The 14611-nt window shown below is 38.1% G+C and overlaps 1 protein-coding gene across 1 annotated transcript; it reads left to right on the forward strand.

The window, feature by feature from the left end:
• Positions 1–1057: 1057 nt before the first annotated feature.
• LOC120338832 (syntaxin-binding protein 5-like) lies at positions 1058–9657 on the forward strand. Its single transcript, XM_039406796.2, has one exon. It carries the CDS (start codon positions 1211–1213, stop codon positions 4769–4771), a length of 3561 nt encoding a protein of 1186 aa, XP_039262730.2. The 5' UTR covers positions 1058–1210; the 3' UTR covers positions 4772–9657.
• Positions 9658–14611: the final 4954 nt, after the last annotated feature.

Consider the following 14611-nt stretch of genomic DNA (forward strand, 5'->3'; position numbering starts at 1 on the left):
CACACTCTAGCCATCAGTAGGTTTGTGCAAGAAATTTGATTATAATAAAATATGTGTTGCTTCTAAGATATTCTATGCGTGATGGTTTAGTGCAGAGGTTCTCAATTTTTCAGGCTTTTAAGAAAAATAATGTCAAAAACTGCCAAAAAACTTGAAAAGCTGTCAAAACCACCAAAAACGTGTGAAAACAGTCTAAAACCACAAAAAAACGTGCAAACGCTGTGAAAAACCCTAGTCAGTTTGGAGCTTTTGTTTATGTGAAAAAGTTGCGATGCCCTGCTTTGATTAACTGACCATAGTGTTGCGTCTCAAAATTTATATGCCACTATACAACAACACGTTTATGAGAAGTTTCTTTAAAATCCTGTGTACTTGTGAGCACTAGGGCTTGGCATTTCGAATCGAATAGTAAATTATTCGAATCGGTTAAGAGCAAATTTTCGAATCGCCGCCTTCTTGTGTTACTCTTTCCGCCAATGGCCGAGGTAAATTTCTCAAATTTTTTTTCATTGAAGCCATATTTTTTTAACACAATTCTGACATATGACTCTTTTCTGTTTTGATGATTGATGAAAACGTGTTTTTTTTTATTGTCAGTGATGTATTCTATGTTTTCAGTAGTTTATGTGTCTGGAGGACCTAAAATAATAAGAAAGTTACATACAATTTCATACCTTCCAAGTATTCGAGATTCGATTCGAAAAAATTATTTGATTCGATTCTGAAATCATCAGGTATTCGAAAATGCCCAGCACTAGTGAGCATCGTGGACATCTTTCATTTATTCAGTTCATTTATTCCCCACTGACAAACTCCCACTGGTTGCGGAATTCTGGTCCAGTAAGTAGACTGGAATAGGTGGGTCATAAGTATGGCAGCATTGCAACTTGCATACCGGTAGATATAGTCAAGGAATCTCATACAACATTTAGAGAAAAAAAAAATTGAGAAAGAAAATAGTTTTACTGGAAATAGGAAGCTGTGGTGATATAACATATTAAAACTGCTACTATAGTTGAGATATCTCAATTGTAATTTTTCAATTTTTTACAGAGAAATAAAATCCTAGTGTAATTAATTAGTTTATTTAATAAGTTAAATAAATAATGAAAGCCATTTCATGAATGTCAAACATCTTTGGATTCAACTTTAACCTCAGGAAACAGGAAATAAATGGACTTGTTAATGAAATTTAAATCCCAAAATACAAATGAAAAGAGGAAATCTGAAACAAAGAGTGCTGGATGCACTCTACAACACGCCAGCATCAAGTAAAAGTGGGAATTCCCCCTCAGCAGGAAGTTCGAATGCGACAAACAGCAAAAGTGAAACGGACATAGCGGAGAATTTGACATCCGAATGTTTCCAGTTGTGTAAAATTGTTCGACATGGATTTCCACATCGTCCTACAGCGCTTGCTTACGACCCCATGCAGAGACTCATTGCCGTCGGCAACAGAACAGGGTCCATCAGGTTGCTAGGACAACCTGGGGTTGATGTACATGTCACCCATGATGTAGAAACAGCTGTCGTGCAGCTATTATTTTTAATTAACGAGGGGGGACTAATTTCAGTGTGTGCTGACAATTCATTGAACATGTGGAATTTGAGACAGAAAAAACCTGGAATTCTTCACACTCTGAAATTTAATAGAGAAAGGATAACACATTGCCATTTACCATACCAAAGTAAATGGCTGTACATAGGCACAGATCGCGGGAACGTACATTTATGTTGCGTCGAGACTTTCATGCTATCTGGGTACGTCATAAACTGGAACAAGGCGATTGAATTGTCACAGAAAACGCATCCAGGACATATCGTTGGCATAAGTGAAAATCCTTGTGACGAAAACAGACTTTTAATCGCGTTTGAGACTGGTCTAATTGTGTTGTGGGACTTGAAAATGAAACTGATTGAATACCGTTACTATTCTGATAGTCCAGTTCAAAGCATTACTTGGCATCATGAAGGAAAACAATTCATGTGTTGCCATGCCAACGGAAGCTTGTCGTTATGGAATTACAGAAACGTGAAACCACAGCAAGTTCAATATCCGCATGCGAAGAGCAGTGATAGTTCGAAGTTTGATAATTATTGGCCGATTGAAAAGTTAGAATGGAAATCGTGTCGAAGCAGTGACCCTTTTGTGATTTTCACAGGCGGGCTGCCGCAAGATATGGATAATGTGCGACCAAGTGTGACCGTCATGCGTGGGAAGTCAATGACAGTGCTTGAAATGGACTATAATGTTGTTGATTTTATTGTTATATCGAAAACGCCTTGGAGATGTGATTTCCAAGACCCTGTAGCTCTCGCTGTTTTATTAGACAAAGAATTGGTTGTTGTGGATTTAGTATCCCCTGGTTACCCTTCAATAGAATTCCCACATCCTGTGGACATCCATGATTCACCTGTAACATGTTTACATTATGTTCTTGACAAAAGTTCGGATCTCACGCCGGGACTGTATCAAGTCGCAGCTTCGAAACCAAAACGATCTTCAACATCTAAAATGGAGTGGCCAATGGACGGCGGAGAATGGAGCGTCGATAGCTGTACCGGTTCGCCTGAAATTATGGTTACTGGACATGCAGATGGTTCGGTGCGATTCTGGGATGCCTCCGCTGCCTCTTTACGAGAGTTATATAAGTTGCGAACGTACAAGTATTTCAAACGTTCAAGCAAACGGAATCATGAAGTTACAGGGACGTCCGTTTCTGAGCCGCCAGATCCGCATGATAGTGATAATTTTGCGATATCACACATCCAAGTTTGCCCAGAAAGTCGATGTTTACTGATTTCAAATGTGGGCGGAGCTGTTCTTTTCTGTGAATTGAATCGTAACGAAATTACGAAAGAAATAACTTCACTTGAATTGCAGCCAGTTTGTGAATCTTACCAATTTGACGATTCCCCGATGGCGGATTCTTTACAATCTCCAGGAATTAACGATTCAAAGCCATTATTACGACAAGGTTCAGAGTCTTTGTTTCCGCAAACGACTGCTGAACATCGATTACTAAGTAAAAGTCTTTCTGACGACGTGCGCGTGAGCGCGATACAACATCAGATGTCAACGTACGCACCAATTTTAAAACTGCGTTCTGGAAATATTAAGCAGAGTCCAGGGTTCCAAGCAGAACTGATATGTCAAATAACAGGTGCAGATATTGAGCCGCATTCACCGATTACGGAATTATCCTTTAGTTCTGCTTATGGAGTTTTTGCTGTCGGGACAATGAACGGATTATATTTAGTCGACACTGTACAAAAGAAAGTTTTATTAACCATGGCAAGCTGTGATCTGTCTTCGGATAGGAAAAGACAACCGAAAAGCCCGAATCGTATAAAGCCACCGACATCTCTCGGCGACATCGTCCAAATGTGCGTTTCCGAGGCTCCGTTAAAATCACCATCAGTGGATGTAACTGACGGAAACGCATTATCTGGAAATCGAACCCCCCACAAGGAATCGACTTCAAGTATGACCAGTAGTAGTAGCGGCCCTCCCCCCCGGCCCAAAAAACCACCCAGTCGCTTTACCAATAAAAAAAGTTCTTTTAGCTTTGAGAAAAGTCTTGATAGTCAAACAAGTATGGCCACGGATGACAGCCCTTTCAGTCGCACATCAAGTATAAACGAGCTAGATCGACCAGAATCGAGGGATATGGTGACTTCCTTAATTTTTGTCGATTCATACCCAAGAAAAGATGACTCAACAGTTTTTCCTTCATTATGGGTCGGAACGGCAGGAGGCTGTGTTTGTGCGATGGAGTTGAACCAGCCAGAACATAGAATTGATGTTCCACTGATGGCACTTCCGACTGGAACGATTATACAAATGAAAGGATCTGTAGTGAATTGTTCGTTTTTGAATTCGATGGGGGTGGTCATTCCCTCAGCATCTAAAAATTGGAAAGATATTAAAAAATTAGAAAAGCAAAACTCAACAGAGAGCCCAAGTAACTCCAAACGATCACCGGATGTCAGCAGACGCCCTCATCACCACCAAAGTCAAAGCTCGTTAAACGGCGACAAGCATTTTATGATTGTGACATCAGAAAAGCAAGTCAAAGTCATCGCGTTGCCGGCACAATCATTGCTTCATGTGTACAACGTTCCGAACGAAGCTGGATGTATTCTAAGCTCGGAAGTCGCAGTCGTACAAGCAGGCACTTGTCTTCTATGTCATACTTCGATGGGGTATATATTAGTTCTCAGTTTGCCGAGTTTATCGGTTTTATTGAGTATAGATTACCTGAACCCAAATGATGTTCGAATCTCGCAAACATTGTGTTTCACGCCCGACGCTCAAGCGATTTACATGCCGACGCCGTCTGAGGTGCAAAGACTAACGTGCTCTGTGGAATTATATGAAAGCATGCAAGAGATAGTTGGTTACTTGTTTATTCCGTGTGACGCGCCTGAGCGACCAAATCCAGGGTTTTTCAAAAGTTTATTCGGGGGTGGCGTGTCGGAATTGGATCGAGAGGAATTATTCGGAGAAGCAAAGAGTGGGAAAGCTTCTCGCGGAGTCGCAAAACACATTCCTGGTTCCGGCTCGATGAGTTTGGAGGGGTTAAGAGGTCAAGCACAACACGGATTAACTGAAATGCAAAAATTGAGGTTGGCGGCGCTAGAGAGAGGTGAAAAACTTGGTGAATTAGATGAAAAAACGCAACGGATGCAAGAAAGCGCGCAAAAATTTTCAGACAATGCACATTCTCTTATGATGAAATATAAAAACAAAAAATGGTATCAATTATGAGAAATTAATCACTCTTAATTTTTATCAAAATGGTCAGGTTTCTGCTGTTGTGAGCCGGAGAAGAATAATATTGTTGGTCTAAATTTTTATACAATTTTAAGTCCAGCATTTTGACCGCCAAACCATCGCACCTGTGAATTGTTCACTTGTACTTGCTACCAACCCAGCCAGGTATTTCGTTATTAAACAATGCTCTGAAAATTAATACAAATCCTACTTTATATACTCGAACCAGGTGTGGAATCTGGAATCTTTCTGTTCCTGTATTTTTTACCTATAATTATTGGACACATTGGGTAAGGTGTGGGCATCAGGTCTAAACTCGAGATCTTTACCCCGCAATGCTAATATAAATAGGATCTATCCAGTCGGCCATCACACCAACAAATTCTGCCAGTCTAGTGGTTCTCAACCTCGTTTCTTCCCTGGCCCATATTCATTGCATTCGAAATTATCGTGGCCTATTAGCTTTCCATTGCAAGGAAAAACTACGAGAAAAATCAAAACGTTTCTGCGAAAATGAACACTTCCTTTAATAACTAGAATGAAAATTACCATTCAGTATAGCGAAAAACAGCATCGTCAATCATTGGTACTACAATCAAAATTTTGGATAGTGATACAAATAAAACTAGCAATTGTTTTGTTGCCCACCTTAAAATCTTTCCGTGGCCCAGCACTGGGCCATTCATGGCCCACTGGTTGAGAACCAGTGCTAGTCACAACTTTGACAAGAGTGGCGAAGAGATACCCATTTTGCACTATATTTTTTTTCTTGTTGTTTTTTAATTATTCTGGACCAATGAAATGTGTAACAGTGAATAGTAAAATTTATTCTGAACATGGCTCTATCCAAGCACCCCTGCAGTATGTACTCGTACACTTTCACGCCAAATGTGTGTGTATATAGGCAAGGGTGAACTCGACTTGAGTTATTTTGCTTGGTATTCCTACACCTAGTTTTGTTTTGCCACCCAGCATAATAATTTTTGGGGCAAGTGGGATCAGTCTATACCTCTTTGAGGGTAATAATTAACCCCCTACATCGAGGTATTTTTGGGGCAAATGGTCAAGTAGTTAGGATCGGTTTATGATTTAAAATTGGTGTTAATCAAGTCCCTTAACCAAACTTTTCCAGGACAGTATTAAATAGAAGTGCTTCAGTTCCTAGTTAACTAGTACCAAAATCCTTTTAACGTTAAACCAAAATTTGCTGTAATCTTTTTTAAAATCAAGGATTCCAACTGAAAAGCAATTCTGAATGTATTTAAATATTTTTTAGACATCCCTTCAGAAAATTTTTTTTTCCAAATAAGACATTACTTTATTATGTTAGTTATGGACTCTCAGTGTTATGTCTATATAAATAATAGTACATCTGATAAAATATCCAAAAAAGTGGGAAACTATATTTTTTGTAATATTTCATTTCAAATCATGAGCTGTCGCTGACAAGTAGCAATATGCTGATTATATTGAATATATTTTTGTTATCATTGGACACAAAGTGGACCTGTATTTTTGTTTTGCAAAATCCCTCTCAAGGTATATGCCATCGTTTTTGACCCTTTGGGGGGGGGATGCCCCCGTTGAATATATTAGTGGTTGCTATAATTTTGGTGAGGAGGATGCCCACTCAGATTTATATTATTTAAACTAGCATCTGATGTTCAAGGCCCTCTTTAATATGTAAAAATGTATGCTTTAGTTTTAAATACTGAGGAGGGGACTTCCCCGATGGCCCTTCCTAGATATATCAGTATATGCTGCTATTTGAAATAAAATTTATCGTTCCATTTTTCGCTAAACGTTTTTTTTTTTCTCTTTTACTATATTGGTATTGCTAGCGATTTATAGATTCTAACTTCGTTATGTCTTGTGTATCATGTGTAACTCATTGTGATTTCCAGTGGCTGGGGGGAACAGCCAGAGGCCAGTTAATTTTGTTTTAATGAATTGAGAATTCAAATAGGTACTTCAGTTCAAGAAATAAAATTAATTACCCCGGGACCCCTAGTTTGAGGTGCCCTGCATTAAGGCATCTTTTCATAACAGGACGACTTGCAATAAAATTATATTCTCCTGATTTGACAATTCATGTTTGAATAGGCGCTCCATGGATGACTTGCAATAAAATTATATTGTCCTGATTCGACAATTCATGTTTGAATAGGCGCTCCATGATTAAAATAAAAATATCATTTATGCTCGTTTTACTGCCCGATCTTGATTAAGGGCCCGTTTGAATAGCCAGCCGACCATGTGAACAGAACATAAAAATAAATAAGGGCCGGTGCTTGAATACCCGCCCGATGTAAAAGCTGATTTTTCAGTGGTAGAGAACAATAGGAAATAAGAAGCGCTTTTGTCACAACGCTGTTGAATTTTGAGCACCGGTAGATAACACTCACGCCTTAGGCGTCCAAGTACATAACAGAATGCATTGATTACGTAACACCATGGTTCTCAAACTGGGCGTCGCAAGCCCAAGTGCGTTGTTTCAATATTGATAGGGCGTCGCAAAACTTTTTTTTTTTTGGCAGATTTGTACCTGCGGTGCGTAGAAAAAGTCTAAATTTTCGTTATTCTCGTTTAAATCATACTTGAGAACTGGAAATAAATATATATTAATTATTGTAATGATCGAAAATAACAAGCGCCCGTGCTTGAATAAGGGTTGGTTGAAAAAAATATGGGCCCGGGCTACAAAACGAGCAAATACAGTACATGTTTTTTCATTATCACAAATTACTAAAAAAAATGCCCCGTAGATCCCCAGTTTGAAGATCCCAGTACTGAGCCATTAGGGCCATCGTTATATAACGGGACGATTTGCAATAATATTATATGTGCTTTAACATGATATAAAACACCAAAGGGCTGTTGCAATACTTTTTCTGTATCTATGTGGATTATTTTGCCTTTTATTGCAGTTATTGAAACACAACTAACCATATACGATTTATTTTGGAATTTATGATTTAGAATTTTCCTGATATCACGAATTTATTAGTGTTGAATATATTGTATTTTATTGTAAACAAATTTTCCAGGACTCCATGAGAGAAACCTAGAGGCTCATTGATCTACTATTTGTTTACTTATTAAAATACTGACTTTTGCTGTCCAAGGAAGTAATAGGCCTCCTCAAGGCGGTAATTCAACTATTATCTATAACTTCCAGTAGACAACAATGTTCGAAGAACAATTTCTATGAATTTAATTGCGGGGCTTCTTAAATAATATACCTTTCCCACCGGCTCCATAACACCAAAAGTTAAAGAACCCCTGTGCTCGTCCATCGCCTGTGTATATTTCATTACTTTCAGATTTGTTTTGCATACGTCTGGGCCACTGGCCTTTATAATCCCCACTATTAGCTAATAATGCCTCCTCTGTCTTTATTTTATTACTTACTATATCCCATCTATGTTGTTGTTGTGTCGTTGTTGTTTTAAATTTATATTTTTACTATATTCTGCTATATATCAATGTTACACATTAAGAGTTTTTATATTACTATAGTCGCTATCATGACGTAACAGTTATTTTTTTTTTTTCAATTTGTAGACAAGATATAACTGTAATGTTGAGCATCCATAACTAGGGGGTAACTAGCTTTAACAAAAGTCAGTATTGGGGGGTGTGCAACAGGCAGCCCGGGGGCCACGACATGGCCCGTCAACACTCAAATTTTTCCCTATCAAGCATAAAATCCTAATCCGACAGTTCATATTTAAATAGGCGTTCATATGGGTAAAAATACATGCTATTTGCTCCTGTCGCATCATTAAGACAGTTTTATGTTTCGGCGCATTCACTACTGGAAGGCTAAAAATACTATTCTTCTCTTCTATTGCCTTTTCTGCTGATTTTTTTTTTGTGGCCCGACTAGATGTCTAAAGTTGGGTATATGGCCCACCGGCAAAAAATGTTGCATACCCCGGGTCAAGATTAATGCTTATTTTTGACATTTTTCTGTAATAATCATATGGCCAGTTTAAATTAAATGGAAAACTGAATCATCTCCCCTGGTTGCTAATGATTTTTGGGTGCTCCAGAAGTATGCGCACCAAGATGTCACACAAACTGAATTCTAACCGGTACACACATACTATGTTCAGGTTGTGCGCCATCTTGGTGCGCATACTTCTGGAGGTCAGATTTTTGTTTGTTCCCAAGTTTTACAGCATCTGCATAATAGTTAAATGTTATAACTGAGATGGAATATTTTTAGTCAGGGGGGACAGAGGTTAAAATGTAAAAAAAGCATTCTTATGTATCATATTTTATCTTGAAACTCTTTTTAAACCTTTGAAAACCTGTTTTCTGGCCTTCAGACCCGCTAGTCATTGCGATCGAGCTTGGCCAAATATAAATTTCAGACCATGCCATGTGCGGCATGTATCCTTCACAAGTAAAACACCTGACCGCTACATTATATTGGGATTTTAAATAATCAAGATAGGTACTTCATGTCAAATCTGAAAACAAATACCTGCCCAACTAATCCCATACCAGACATTGACCGGTAATCGGACGAGAGGCCGTGGTCGCCATATGATTAAGCCGCGTCGGCTTTCCTCTCCACGGGGTAAAAATATAAATCCTATCCCAAGATAATAGAATCAGATAAAACAAATGAGAAATTTGGTTATTGCCATAACAGGATATACTTTCCTTTCATGATCTATATATTATAGTGGTGCATTGTGTGATAAGTTCATTGTGCTCTGTCATTTCTTCAATATGTCCCAGGCAGAAGTTTGTTCAGTCAAGCATGATATTTATGTTCATCCAAGCATGAATAAATTCTGTCTGGGATTGTCATTATTGTTCATCATATTATTATGTTTAATCATTTCAATAAATTGAATAATTGTTTATTGCTGTATCGAAAAATCTGCCTTTGATTTACGAATATATCAAGGTAGGGTATTTAGGGAGACTTTTCGGTACTTCGGTAATGTGTGTACTTGGTTAGGGTTAGGCCATAGTTCTATTCCAATTCCTTATTGTAGTTCGATTACGAGTTCGGGGACTGTCTATGTTAGCTAATTTAATCTATTTCGCCGCGGCGGTGTGGCTCAACGGGCTAAGCGTTAGGAATACGCTCGCCACCGCACCTCTAATTACTCTGCGTGGGTTCGCAGGTTCGAATCCCATGCAGGGATGGTTATGTGCGAGAGGATTGCTGGACTCCTCGCCGTCGGTGGTTCACGTAACCGCTGGTCGGTTACGGCTTCCTCCACCACCAAGTCCATGCTTCCGAAAACAAACAATACAGTAAAACTAATCCCATACCCGACTTGGAATGGCAACCGGACGAGAGGCCGTGGTTCGACATATGGATAAGCCGTCTTATCGGCTTTCCTCTCCCCCGGGATAAATATGTAAATCCTATCCTAATATATCGCATGGTTTCAGTCCCGTTACACAACTTGATGTAAAATAGGCGAACAAAATTAGTTATCTGCACATACCTCTACTGAAGCGCCGACTTTTCTAATGAAGCCTTCTCTATTTTGCGTAAGGTGGTATGGATTTGGGAATACGCTTGCAATCGCACCTCTGATTACACTTTGCGGGTTGGAATCCCTTGAGAGATAATTATGTGCGAGAGGATTGCTAGACTTCTCGCCGCCGTAGGGTGGTTCATTTATTAACCGTTGATCGCCTGAGGCTTCCTCGACCATCAAGTTCATGCATCTGAAATGAATAATAACTGGTTAACTAATCCATACCCAACATGGACTGATAAGCGAACGAAAGGCCGTGGTTTTCCATATAATTATTAGGTTCCATTCAGTGGTGGCGCAGCCAGGGGGGGTTTTCGGAGTCGAACCCCCCCTTTTGAATTTTCTGAAAAGTGAAAAAGTTGCCGATAACACGTACAATTGCCTTCTGCTAAAATTTCGTTTTCATCAACGCGGCATGTTATTTATGCCGTGAACGCCCTTTACATTGGTGTTTATTCTCTTTAAATCACAAATTTGTGCCGCGGGAACAATGATAATTATTTTATTTTTGTACCCGCACGGAAATGCGAAAACTGAAAAAGCGTGCAATTGCCTTCTGCTAAAATCGCCCATGTTTTCATCAGCGTGTTATTTGGGCCGTAAACGCCCTTACGTCGGTTTTTATTCTTTCTAAATCATAAATTTGTGCCACGATAAACATGATAATTATTTTATTTTTGTACTTTGCACGGAATTGTGAATTCGTGAGTTATTATACGTTCATCGGTGGCGAGGTTCTAAAGACAAAAGAAGGAGTAAAACCGCGATCTAAATTTGATTGAAAAGCGGCATTATAAAATACTGAAAATAAAACCGTAAACAATATAAGTTTTGTAGAGTCCCGCGACAGTCTAAAAACGCTTTTCTAGTCGCAAAATTTCGTGTGCCTACAGCGCACATTATGTTTGGTCGTCGTTTAGGAACATACCGTACCGCAAATGGCCGAGGTATTTTAAAATTGTGAATTGAAAAAATTGTTTTGTTTTGTCGACGCAAACGCTGGTTAAATTGAAGACAATTAAATTAATAAAGCAAGACATTTTAAATATGCCCTTATCGGTCACGAATTGATTACTTTGCACAACAGAAAAATCATTTTTCGTTGTAAACGTCGGCTCTTAACAAGTGGCGTAATCGCGGCGATGAATATGTATTTTTGATTTAACGATATACTTCATATGCATTTTCATTGTACGAAATAAAATTGTACTTTTCGGGATTTTATATCAGTTATTGAGATTTTTCTAACAGAGATAACGAGTTGGCAAGATTCCAAAAATACGTATTAAAATTAAATACACCGTTTATCTCATATTTTTATGTCCACCGATCGCCGTGGCATTTCAGAGAACTAATGTTTTAATTTTGACGTAAGAAGAAGCAACCGCGAGTTACGTTGGACACAATTAAACTAATATATAAAGACATTTTAAAATTTTGTAGTTGTCAGAGATTGAATATTTCACGCGACAAGATTAATCATTATACGCTGAAAAGATGTCCCTTTAACGAGCGCGTAATGCGAAGACTGTTACAGACCGCAATGGGAATTTATGATTATAAACCCCCCCTTTGAAAATCCTGGCTGCGCGCCTGGTTCCATTACATTTGAACCCACGACAATTGCACCTGCATACTATGGCACCTATGGAATTTTTTTTGTTTTATGGATATTTGAACCCATACTAACCCTAACCCATGGGTTTTAGCACCCGCATATAGATTGGAACCAGCGGATATACACATGGGTTCAAATATACGGTCACCGATTATTAAGCCGACTTTCATCTACCCCAAAGTGACTATAAACCAAGTGAGGACATGCATTGGTAACGTTATAAGCGCTCGTGTGACGTCACACCAGCCATTTTGTGTCCAGAGTTCTATCGCTGTATAATCATAACTAAGTGATTTAAACCTGCGATCGTTAAACAGCTGATTAAAAAAACGATGCTCAATAATTCGGACCAAACTTTCGCAGCGGCAAAACGAATGAACATTCTTCTGAAAATTATTTATCCGCAGATGTTTCTCGGATAACTCGGCTCGGCGGTATGATCAGCATATACGAAGTTAAGGTTAGGGTCATCCAACCTCACTCGATAAATCAACAACCCAATAAGACCAAAATATTAAACAAAAAGATACACATTTTATTATTAAATTAATGTAAAATTCCTGATGTAAGTATCGCTACTAGCACAGAATCTATTTTAACAAACTGACAGAACTACAATACAAATTATACCACAGAAACTTGCACTATTTTTGCGGTACATGTCATGATATTAAAATATGCGTATCGCAAATTTTCAACAAGGTTTACATTGCCAAAATAATATTGAAAAAATAAACTACATGCATGGAATGAAGGATAACGGCGTATATCAAGTTTACAAGAACATCTAATAATCTGGAGTGTATAAAATAATATATTATCTATTTGACTTGAGCTCTTGCCGCACGTCTACTAGCATACCGTTATTCAATAATTTTATTTGTCTCCTCTTTTGCGTGAATATTTAACCTTAAATTGAGAAAACGTTTCAAGATTTTAAAAGCGATATTGTGGCAAGATGGGAAATTAAATTTTAAGCAACTTTATCTGTCAGAAAAGTAACAGGCAAACATATATTATGAAAGGCATTAATATTTGCGCGAAATATAGTTTATACTTCGCGCAAAAATACGATTGCTTTTTTGGACGGGTGGCATAAACATTGGGTAAAACTATCAATTTTCAAATATTTATCAGGTGTGTAAGACCTAAAAAGAGTTAGTAACGATTATGTGCATTCATCGGGATTGACACTTTCCATAGAAACAAACAAACAATTTGAACCCTGTGTCTTTATAGGGTTTCCCCGGAAACATCAAGGCTAATTTTTCACTGATGGATGGATATCGATAAAATCACAATTAAGTTTTATCAACGAGAACGTAGAAGACATGATGGCGTCGCTAGATCACCTAGTAAATATTTTACATTTTCCGAAAAGAATCGAAATATCCTGCCAATACTGTAATAAGTTGATAAGAGCTGCAACACCAGTCGCGGCGGCTGATTTTTAAATTTTGTACCTTATGATGTACATGCTTCGATGAAATTCATTGGGCCGCACAATGTGCTAGCCATGATGAGATCGCAGGCTTTAAACTTCGGCAGGGTGTGAACAGGTATCATGATACCAATTCAAACAGTACCTGATTTATACGTATGCATTAGGTTAATGACGTTTCACACTTGCGAAGGAAAGCGATATGTGTTTTTCATAAGGAGCGTTGCGACGTAATTGCGTAACGAAGTAATTAGGGAACGTTGCTGTTTAACTCAAGTTGGCGCAGTGGACATGTCACGAATCGGGGAACATTGAATGAAATAACTTTATTTCAACTTTACTGGTGCACGACAAATTATATCTAATGTTGAAAGCTGTTCTTAACCTCTGTAAATGTGTCGATGTCATATAAGGTTAAAACAAACAAATCGAAGTTTTTGTCATTTAATTCAAAAGCTTTTCAAAAAAAGTTCACGCTTTTCAATTTTGCCGATTTTTGTATGATAATCGCGACATTTCATCTCCATCTCATAATTATAAATATCTCCCTAGATTGTCTTTCAAACAATATAAAACTTATCTGCATATAATACAAGAGAGCTACGCACAAATATATGGACACGATAGACCAGAGCGAATCAGTCCTTACCGGTACCTTTGACGCTACCGGTACTCTCAAAAAAGTTCTGAATTTCCAGTAGCAAGAATTTTGCAGAATCAAAACGTACAGCCAGTCATGACACTGACTAAAATCCGTGTTCTCATGGATAAAAAATAATACAGCAAAATTTTAAACGAAATATCAAATTTCATAGAATTCACGCAAAATTTTGAAATAAATAAAAGTAATAGCCTTCTGGCAAAAAAATTAATCTTTAACCACTGAAAATTTCAAAGCAATTGGTCCAGTATTCGAAGAGAAAAGCGACTTTTTAAAAACGTGTCAAAGAACAACAACAACATAATATTGAAACGATCGTTATGTCCACTACGTGTCCAATAAGGTTCGTGAGATATGAGGTTTCAAAGTTGCATAACTCACACGGGTTGATAAGATAACTATCGCAACTTTCACGAAACCGCACGATACCAGTATGATTCCACGAGACAAGTAGCAAAAGAAAAATAATTAAATTATCCGAATAAAATGCAAAACAGTAAAAAATCTTCAAACAAATTGACAAACGAGACCTTCTGACGAAGCTAAAACAAACCGACGATGCGCGTTCACCCGATTCGCTGGACACAAAATGACGTCCGAT

The sequence above is a fragment of the Styela clava genome, chromosome 9 (assembly GCF_964204865.1).
Source record: "Styela clava chromosome 9, kaStyClav1.hap1.2, whole genome shotgun sequence".
Lineage (NCBI taxonomy): Eukaryota > Metazoa > Chordata > Ascidiacea > Stolidobranchia > Styelidae > Styela > Styela clava.